Source organism: Nicotiana tomentosiformis, chromosome 8, assembly GCF_000390325.3.
Source record: "Nicotiana tomentosiformis chromosome 8, ASM39032v3, whole genome shotgun sequence".
NCBI classification, from domain to species: Eukaryota; Viridiplantae; Streptophyta; class Magnoliopsida; order Solanales; family Solanaceae; genus Nicotiana; species Nicotiana tomentosiformis.
In genome coordinates, this window is record NC_090819.1 from 93,853,640 (window position 1) to 93,864,584 (window position 10,945).

The following is a 10,945-nucleotide window of genomic DNA, read 5'->3' on the forward strand; positions in this document are numbered from 1 at the left end:
ATAGTTACTTTTATAATGAACAACTCGGGACTTACATAAATTACATGAGTACCGTGAGATTCAATTATAAGAGAGGAGTTTGCCAACATACCTCGATTTGAGCTTTTCTTAAATTACTACAACGTTCCGAAAATCCTAGCAATCCCAATCTATTTTGAGACATAACAAAATTGAACACAAATTAGGAAGATATTCATGGTTTTAACTCATTTGAGCATTTTATCAAATACTAGGTGTGCAAATCTGGCTACAAGATTTTTCTACAAGATTTTCTTTATTCAACAACATAATCTTTACTTATTTGAGCTCAACAATATCCCCACAACCCTTATTAGTACAAGCATGTATAATTAATACTCTTACACTCAAGAATCATGCTCTCAATCACACATCTCATACCCAAACTCGAAATTGAAGACTAGGATTTGAATCTTACCTATTAGATGAAGATCTTGTGGTTGACTTCCTTGATTCTTGAAGATTAGGACAAGAATGGATGATTAGAATGTTATATTTTCTCTTTCTCTCTCTAAAATATTCTTACCTCTCTCTAAAATCATCAGATGAATGCCCCAAAATAAGCCCCAAATGTTATTTATCAAAATGGGGTCAGGTAAAATTTTGCAAAACTTAAACTTGCCGAAATTGGGTCTGCGATCGCAGACCATACTGCAGAATCATTATGCGGCCCGCATATCGGACGCATAATTGAAGCTCCAAAACTGGGGTCGTCTGGTTGGGTCTACGGTGATTATGTGGCCTGCAGACCTGTTCTGCGGATGCATATTGCACCGCATAACTGGTCTGCGATCACATAGAGGTCCTAATCCGATCTCTACCGCAGACCTTCCTCAAATCTTGCCCCGCTTCTGATTCACTCTGCGACCATTATGAGATCCGCAGAGTGATTCTGCGGCCGCATAAATGTCTTTTTCTGCTAAAAGTTTTCTTTTACTCCCCAGCGCATTGTTCAACCCAAAAAGTCCAAGCTGCGGCGAGCTCTACAATCCTCAAACAGGTAAGCCTAGTTCGGCACCACGAAACCTTAATTTCCTTTGCGAAATTTTACGGGGCCTTACAATTTTATTCCTATTTAGAATTGGGTTTGGCTTAAAAAGAAAGCACCACTCATTATCTATAAATAGAGCAACCTTGAAGAATTGTTCTATACTCATTGGTATAAGTCTTTGAAAGATTTTAGCACATAAGAGTGATTTTTTAGAGAGCTTTTATCAAGAGAGAAGAGAGAAGAAAAAGTGTTTGTTTTATTGAAGATTTTGTTCCGACCAGCCAATTTTAGATTATGTTCTCCGATTCGTTAACCGTTGGATCGGACTGAAATTTTGGTTGATTTTTCGTAATATCTTGATCTTTTATTCAAACGGTAGAGATCGGATTAGGTGGCCCGTAATATCCGATTTCGAGCCTCGGATAACAGCTCCATGACTTCTCTACTTTTTTCAATTGATTTGTTGTTGTTCTTATTATTATTGTTGCTCCGTGTTTGATACTTATTGCGTAGTCAATCTGAAGATCTTTTGTAACCATATTATTGTTATAGTGAAACTTTTTGGATATTTATAATCCCATGATTTTTAAGTTGGATTTGAATGATTTTCCACGTTAAATTTGGTATTCTTCTCTTTTTTATTTGTGTTTGCCCCTTCCTCCTCATAACACACCCCACCACCCACTCACCAACTTGAGGGCATCTCTCTGCGCATGTGATGTGCCAACATTCCCAAACACGTTCTCACCAGATTCTATAGATCTCCGTCAATCTTTGCTACCACCTTTGCAATTTCACCATTTACCCTCATTTATGTGCTCATTCCTCCAAGAAAATCTGCCCATCTCACTAACTGCATTTCTTTCTTCCTTTTTCTTTTGGTTGGCTCACTCAGCATTTCCTTTTTTCAGTACATACTCTCTTGTCCCTAAAAATTCACTCCTAATACTAGTCAAGATTAGACCAAATAATCATTTTCCAGCTTTTCGGCTTAAAAAATTCAGAAGAGCCACCAATAATACTTCCCTAATTGTCAAAAGCAGATTGGTCGCACCTTCAACAATATCCCTCATTCTCTTAATTTCTGCTTCAGCTGAAGTTTCCAAATTAATCTGATTCTGCATTCAATTCTAGACGGTTACTCTTTTCTCTATACCTTTTATAGCCTCCCCACATACTTTAACTTCTAGTCTTTTTTCTTTAAACAAACTTGTGTTGCAAGATTTACTGGTCTGCTAAACCCTACTGTTTAAAAAAGTTCCGGTCTTTGATTTGAAAAGGGTGATTTAGCAGCTGACATGGTAAAAAGTTTGAAACTTGGTTCCTATTTTGCTGTTAAATTGCTGTTTTAGATCCTGAGTTTTGGAAAAAGATATCATTTTGATGATCTTTCCCTGTAAATTTTGATGTTAGATTGTTGATTAGATTTGGTTTGATAAAATCTCTAGAAGGGATTCTTTGATGGTTAATTAGATGCAATCAAGAGTTGTTGAAATGGAGGAGAATAAAGATCCATTAGTAGTTCTAGGTAGGACTAACAACCAAACTAGGGCTTTGCCACAGAGGCTGCTACAATTGCTGATGCTGTTTTTGTTTTTGTGTTTTACCTTTTCTGTGGCTAGTATTTATATGATCAAGTACTTTGGATTTCATAGCATAGTTCCTGCAGTAAAGCCTAGTTTACAGCCATGTATTGAGGAAGAATCGAGTAAATTAGAGCGTTGGATTAGTCCTCTGTCTAATTTGATGCATACTATGTCTGATAAAGAGTTGTTATGGAGGGCTTCTATGGTGCCGCGAATAAAGAAGTATCCATTTAAGAGGGTTCCCAAGATTGCATTCATGTTCTTGACTAAAGGGCCATTGCCGATGGCGCCTATTTGGGAGAGGTTTTTTAAGGGGAATCAAGGACGTTATTCAATTTATATTCATTCATTGCCCTCTTTTGAGGCTGATTTCCCGTCCTCATCGGTGTTCTACAAGAGGCAAATTCCCAGTCAGGTATGTTATTGCTGATTTTGCCTTCATTTTGCACACGTCTTCTGTGTCAATATATACCTTGATGTTTTTCTTGTTTTGTGTTTGTTTTTGTGTCCTTTAAGTTGAAAACCATGTGCAATGAAAGGTGGTAGTCTCCTTTTTGTCTCTACAGTTAAATAGTAGCCAGATCATTTATTATGTCTGTCCATGTAACTTGTTCCTGAAGAAGAGATGTGGCTAAATATGTACTAGATTGCATTTTCCCTTGTTAGACCAACTTGTGTCCTTAATGTCAGGAACTTTATGCATCCGGGTTTCCTTTTTGTGTGTTGAGGGAACTCATATGTTCTTCATGACCATAAAATCATTCCTAATTGATGTCTTAGTTGGGCTGCTTCCATGAAAGAATTCCTGCTTTTTATGATCAGTTACCTGGATTTTGCCATTACCAGTGTGGGATATATCGAAAATAATGTTTTCCTTTGATATGGCAAACCCCATCTTCTAAACCCCTCTAAGCACAGGAGTCAAAAGTGATCTTTCCCAGTTTGCTCCCTTGGTAACCCAATGCGGAGGGTCAATTCTGCTAGGCTGTTTGTATTGCTGTGCTTGTAGTAAGGGATGTAAGTTCTAATTTGAAGTTGGGGCAAGCATATCCACGACTTATGCGAATGTGGTAATCTGCCAGTATATCATGAGGGACACTGCAGACATTTTGGTCGAAGTGCATATTTGTATCTAAGGTGGAAAGCCTGATCGGCCGGCTAATATTGTACTATAATATTAATGACATGGTTAATGAATATGTGGTTTTTGTCCTTGTGTTTTCCTCTTTGCAAACCATCTGAAGATTGGATTTTTGAATGCATTGTTGCTAGCTTCTTCAAGGAGAGCTTTGAACATATATGCATATTATCTCTACAAGCATCAGTTATCCAGTTCGGTTAGCAGATCTAATTGTGGAAGTTGATCGCCAGATAAAAAGATGATGACTTGATCTTAAATGTGCGCCATTAGGGTGGATTAAGTGGGAAAGCAATTAATGTAGAAGTGCTTGTTTGATATCAACAATTTAAATATGTGGTTTAAACTAGTTACCTCGGGGTCTTCGGTTATGAATAAAAACCTATTGACCTAGTTAAACTTTTCAGGTTAACATTATATGATTTATGATTTCTCTTCTAAAACGAGTATGAACTAGCAAGGTCTGTACAGTGGTTCTTATTAGACAGTTTCTTTCAACAAGTCATGCAGCATCTCCTTTCGCTGGTCACAGTTTCCCTATGAGTTTCCATCTCCTTGCCAAATGGATGCAGAGTATTCATAGAAACTGTGTGGATATTTTTGAGTCAAGGTACCTCTGTTCTCCGTTGGTGTTCTTGTGTCTCACCATACATCTGAATCTGTGGGCAACCGAATTTAAAAGTAATGGAGTAATGTGGTGGGTTTACGTCATCTTCCAGTTGTTCCCTGTGAATAATATCTCCGGAGTACGTATGCGGACCTGGAGTATAATTATCTATTCGGGCACGCCACTCGGTAGTTGAGCTAGAAGTGGGTGACTTAGCTTCTGGATGCTTGAACCAAGGGCTTGCCCTCTTAAGTTAATGCTGAAAACCTAGTTGAAGAATCTTGATTTAAGTTTAGGACGGTCTGCTCGAGTTTTCAGTTATGTGCTGTTGGCTGTGCTCTGATATTAAGTTAAAGCTCAGGCAAACCTATAGTGCTGTGAGCTTCTGAAGTTCATTTTAAATAGCTCTGCCAAGGGGAAGATTGTGAAGGTGAAAACTGATGTCAAGGATATTGCTGCCTGAAAAATTTTTGCGTTGCTAGGGGCATATATTTCTCACATATGTCAGTCATCTCATCCAAGATATGCCACCGAATAGTTTGAGCTGCATCTTTTGCAACATATCAGTATCCTTGTGCTAACACTTTTCGGTTTTAGTTTATATGTTCTGTTTCCCTCATTCCTCTCCTGTGATCTGAGCTGATCTTCTCTTTCCCATAGGTAGTAGGAAAGTGAGGGCGGTGATGAAGGGGGGGGGGGGGAGCTTTTAAAGTGAAATTTCAAAATGTATGAAAAGGCTAACAACTAATCATATTGTAAAGGTATGCAAGCGGCAGAGGATTAAGCATGGCTGTTAGTTCTTATGCATGAATGTTATATATAATGTCATAGGATATGCATTTTTAATTCCAATCAGTCAAAACAAATAATGTAAGTTATTCCGTAACAAGAACAATATAGCACTCAGCTTACTTACTGATAAGAGAAGCAACTTAGTACTCAAACAAACAGGACTTTGTTTTGTAATATCAATCCTCTGCAGCAGTCCTGGACGCTACTATCATTCTCTCAAATGCTGTTCTTCCTTAAATTAGCTGCCAATGAATGATAGTGCGTCCAAGTAGCAGTTTGTTGATGTAGCTTGCTGCAAAAACATTGATGAAAAGTTTCACAGGATAGTGCAAAACCTCCTTTTTTCCTTCACATTTTTGGTGTTCTTTTTCATCTTCTTCTGCTGCTAGCTGCTCTTCTGAGCCGAGGGTCTATTGGAAACAGCCTCTCTACCTTCACTAGGTAGGGCTAAGGTCTGCGTACACACTATTCTCCCCAGACCCCACATGTGGGAATATACTGGGTATGTTGTTGTTCTGCTGCTAGTTGCTCGTGACTTTTTTATGCTTGTAGTTATCTCATGTTCTCTATGGCTGTCTCTTTGGTATGGTTTTGTGTCCTTACTTCACTAGATACTGCTTTGTGAAACGTGTTTATATGGAATTGGGTTGTAAGTTGCTGATGATCTTGTAACTTTCTTCTTCAAAGGTGACAGAATGGGGAAAGATGAGTATGTGTGATGCGGAGAGAAGACTCATTGCGAATGCATTGCTTGACATCTCCAATGAATGGTTTGTTCTGCTTTCCGAGTCGTGCATTCCTCTGTACAATTTCAATGTCATCTACAAGTACATAAGTCAGTCAAAGCATAGCTTTATTGGTGCATTTGATGATCCTGGACCATATGGAAGAGGTCGATATGATGAGAATATGTTGCCCGAGGTTAACATTACTGACTGGCGCAAAGGATCACAGTGGTTTGAAATCAATAGGAAGCTTGCTCTTTACATAGTTGAAGACACAAAATTCTACCCCAAGTTTGCGGAGTTTTGCAAGCCAGCATGTTATGTAGACGAGCACTACTTCCCGACTATGCTGACTATTCAAGCATCAAATCTCTTGGCAAACAGAAGTATAACATGGGTTGATTGGTCGAGGGGCGGGGCTCACCCTGCTACATTTGGAAAATCAGATATCACCGAAGAGTTTATGAAGAGAATGTTGGCAGGGCGTAACTGTACTTATAACGAGCGAAATACATCAATGTGCTTTCTTTTTGCAAGGAAGTTTGCACCAAGTGCTTTGGAACCTCTATTTCTGCTAGCCCCAAAATACTTAGGTTTCTAGATTTTGTAGAAATCTAATTTTGTTGTATTAGATAGGTTATACAGTTAAAACAGGGCTCTTCAAAAATTTCTTTGATCATTGCATTTTTTTTTTTTTTTTGCCCGCGTGTTGATATTGTTGTTGGACTGCTTTACTAATAGTCTGATACTGTTTTTTGGCCATTTCCAACCTTGAAGCTATACTAGACATGTACAGGCATCAGAGGTTTTTGTTACTTAGCCATGTTTAAATGACTAGTTTTAGGGTACGCGCGTTATGCGTGTATCCTCACTGTGAATGTAAACTTTTGAAACTACATAAATATTATCAAAGAATATACTTGAGTTACAAAAATATAAAGAAAAAATTAAGTCCTGAAAATGATGGATTCTTGTATTATTAAACTAACTCAGTCTACTTCATAAAAGTGCTCATGATGTTATCCCAAATTCAACCCGCATTCGCACAAGAGATAAATAGAGTACTATGGTGTCACATTTTCTTCCGTAACAAATGATCAAATATTTATTATATATTTTTGTCATGAATTTTCAGAGTCATCTAATTAACACATTAAAAAAATGTATCGTTCTTTTAAAAATTCAGAATAAAGTGGTTGGTCATATAATTTTTAGAAAAAAGGATAACTAAGTGACAATATAAAGTCTGTAAATGACTAATGTTGAGGGAATATTTTATAACAAATTACTAATGTATAAAAAATTACAGAGGGCTATTTGTTGGAATTGATGAAAAAAGAAAATAATATATTTAATATCAACTAATTTTGAATCCATTTTGTTTTCTATACCTTAAATTATCTTGTTGGAATAATTAATAAAATATGTGTTTGTTAATGATTTGCTCAACATTCCAATTAATTATACTTCGTTTATAAATTTTGAAAGTTAATAATATAATATAAAATATTATTTTTAGTAAATAGTCATGTGTATTTTAAAATATTTTAATGTAAAAAGAATTGCGTATAAATGAAAACGTAAGAAAGTTATTAAAATGAGACCGCTATTATCTAAGAACCCGTATGCCCTCTCTTTAAACTTTTTATTCTTTTCTTTATGTATTTTGTTTATCATTTATATATAATTTAAGTGTAAGATTTACATAATGCAAACTCTAAATAGTAGGATTTTCTGCAGAGTTCAAAAAAGATTTTTTTAAAATTTTAATTAAATTTTAAACTCCTAAATATTAGGATAATAATTAAATAAATATTCAATGAAATATTTTTATAGTAATTAACACATATTTAAGGGTCTACAAATTTTGTTTTTATTTATAAATATCAAGGTTTAGATGAGATAAATAGTCGTTAGTTTTAAGTTCTAAAAGGTAAGCATTTATTCATTGATAGTAGTATTTTATTGGTAACGTTGAATTAATGTAATAGATAGTGTATCTCTTGTTAATGAAAGGTAGGGGAGAAAAACACAGTAAACGTATGTTGTTGACTTTTTTCTTTCTTTTTAATGATTCATATAAGGTAAAAGTTTAATTATTAAGTCCTAAATATTAGGATTCTTACATAGTTTAAATAAGGAAGCATTTAATACACAAAATATAATTATATCAATGAATAAATTAATTTTAAAGGATAAAAAAACATTTCGCTAAGGGTTTTCGTGCTTTTAATATAAATATAGATAAATGTGTAGTTTTACCTTAATTATAATTTAACAATAGTAAAGTAATGTGGTGGGTGTAGACATCATATGAGTATTTTTTTTTTCCTGATAATTAACCGTGATAGATACAGCTAGATGAAACCAAATTGAATCTGATGAAAAAAAAAATACAAATTGAAGCTGGAGAAGTTCTTGTAATAATTGGGATACAAAAAGAAAATCTCTCACACACATGAACACACATACGAAAGTTACAGAGACTCAGAGAGTTGGAACGTAGAATGTAGAGAAGCAAATACTATAACTCTGCGTTCGGGTTATAGGGGCGGCTCAAGCACATGCATGACTTAAAGCCAAAATTTAATATCAGGCCTAATTTTTTAAAAGGAAGTTATAAGATATATTTTTATTTAAAATCTATTCTTCTAACTTTTTGAAATATAAAGTTGTTAATAATCTTTTTTATAATCGATTTTTTCTAATAATATTTTTTTTAATTGATATTATAGCCAACTCATTTAATCTTTCTTGAGATATTATTGATTTTAGATAAGATATTGTAGAGCAATAGAATAGAACTTCTGGAAGCTTAAAAGTATTGTTGAACACTTAAACTAATAAAGTCTTGGAGAAAGAATGTGAGTAAGAATATTAAAGAGAACGATAAAAAATATGTAGGGGTTTGAATAGATTGAAAAAAAAGAAAGATTGACTTGAACAAATTAAGAAAGGGAGAGTAAAAATTTTACACGTTATCTAATGAAGGAGTAAAAAGTACTACTAAAAAATTAAAACGTTTGAAAAACTATTCTCTATCCATTTTTAAGCAAGTCAAATTATTACTATTACTATATATATATATATATATATGACTTTTTTTCCCTTTATATTAAAAATTCTACTTTTGTATTGAAAATACTAAATATTATTTTTTAAAATACCTATAAACCTATTATTTAAAAAAAAAATAGGCCCTCAAATTTTGGGGCAAGGCATAAGCCTTACCTCTTATAAGGTTAGAGCCGGCCTTCTCGGGTTACCAATTGGGTTAGGTGGTGGGACGAAACGTAAAGAAAGGTGAATGTACAAAACGTTAAATGTGAAAGATACCCTTAAATGCACTACTGTCCAGTAATACTCAATGGGATCTTTGATTCATGCCATTTGTCCATAGAGTATTTGAAGGGTTGAAATTTATTTCATAACTTAACCTTGCTAGAAGAAGAATAATAGGAATAATACCCCCACCCCCCCCCCCCCAAAAAAAAAACCACTGCACCAATTTAAAGGAATACATCTAACAACAATTTTGAACATTATAATAGCTACGAAATAGGCGGGCTCATGATATGTGGTAGGAGAAGGAAATTATTCAAAACTTGCTTTTAAGGAAGTCGGCTACTCTAAAGTGAACTTAGCTAGGAAGAGAGGCATATGAGGTGTCATCACAAACCATAAAAGGAGACGAAGACCGGATAAATAGATTCTCTATAAAGCTACTTCTTACAACTAACATGTACGCAAAATCTATTAGCCCTACTCAAAAAACAACATTTATTTGTATCGAGGAGACCAGATGGGTAGGAACTAAGGCACAGGATGTGAATGGGTTTAAACTATGGTACTCATGAGACGTGAGGGGGTAAAAACGAAGTAGGTATTTTGGTTGATAGGAAACTCAGGGAGCTAATGGTAGATGTTAAAAAGGTGAACGATAAGTTGATGATGATTAAGCTAGTTGTTGGAAGATTTACTTTAAATATAATTAGTACTTACACACCTCAAGTGGGATTGGACAAGAGGTCAAAAGGCACTTCTGGAAGGTTTTGGACGAGGTTGTGCATGGTATCCCGCTCACCGAAAATCTTTTCGTAGGAGAAATCTTTGGCCATCTCGGAATAACTTATGGTGGTTATGACAATGTGCACGGTGGCTTCGATTTTGGAGTTAGAAACAATAGAGGTACTTCATTGTTGGATTTTACCAAAGCTTTTGATTTGGTGATAGCTAACTCGAGTTTTCAAAAGAAGGAGGACCATTTGGTCACCTTCCATAGTACGGTGACCAAGACTCAAATTAATTATCTAATCTTTAGAAAGTGTGATAGAGGTCTATGCACGGATTGCAAGGTTATCCCGAGTAAGAATCTCATGTAGGCTCTTGGTAATGGACTTAAAGATCAATAGAAAGAGAAAAAAATATTGTATATAGCCAACCTAAAATTAAGTGAGGAGCCTTAATTAAGGACAAAACTTAGGAGTTGAGGGAGAAGCTATGGGCTATGGGGCCTAGCGGAGTAGTGGGAAGCTAGTGGCATGTGGACCACGACATCGAATTGCATTAGAGAAGCTGCAAGAGAGATATTAGGAATCTCGAAGGGTTACTTGAGTGGTCACAAAGGGGACTGCCAGTGGAATTGAGAGGTCTAGGGAAAAGTGAAAGCCAAAAAGATGACGTATTCGAAGCTGGTAGAGAGCATAGACGAGAAGAGGACAAATATGGAGTGGTATAAGAAGGCTAAGAAAGAGGTAAAGTTAGTTGTTACGACGGCTAAGACTGCAACGTTTGAACGTTTGTATGAAGAACATGGGGATAAAGACGGGGACAAGAAGTTGTTCAGACTAGCCCATGAAAGAGAAAGGATGGCCCGTGACCTGGATCAAATAAAATGCATCAAAGACGAGAAAGACAGAGTTTTGATAAAAGAGAAACATATTAGACGAAGAAGACATACATACTTCGATAAATTCTTCAACGAAGAGGGGGACAAAAATATTGTATTAGATAATTTGAAGCACTTCGAGAGTCGTTACAATTTTTGGTATTGTACGCGTATAAAGGTTGTAGATATCATGGGGGCTA

General features: G+C 35.5%; 1 protein-coding gene across 1 annotated transcript; it reads left to right on the forward strand.

The window, feature by feature from the left end:
• Positions 1-1,704: 1,704 nt before the first annotated feature.
• Positions 1,705-6,619, forward strand: LOC104096562 (glycosyltransferase BC10-like). The gene is made up of 2 exons (XM_009602944.4): positions 1,705-3,010; positions 5,820-6,619. The coding sequence occupies exons 1-2, from the start codon at positions 2,483-2,485 to the stop codon at positions 6,456-6,458; spliced, it is 1,167 nt and encodes a 388-aa protein (XP_009601239.1). The 5' UTR covers positions 1,705-2,482; the 3' UTR covers positions 6,459-6,619.
• Positions 6,620-10,945: the final 4,326 nt, after the last annotated feature.

What these genes read in the sequence shown, in the direction of transcription:
- LOC104096562 (XM_009602944.4), top strand. Translation starts at nt 2,483, where the DNA reads ATGCAATCAAGAGTTGTTGAAATGGAGGAGAATAAAGATCCATTAGTA. An exon ending in AGAGGCAAATTCCCAGTCAG is followed by an intron (nt 3,011 to 5,819) that starts GTATGTTATTGC and finishes TCTTCTTCAAAG; the next exon opens with GTGACAGAATGGGGAAAGAT.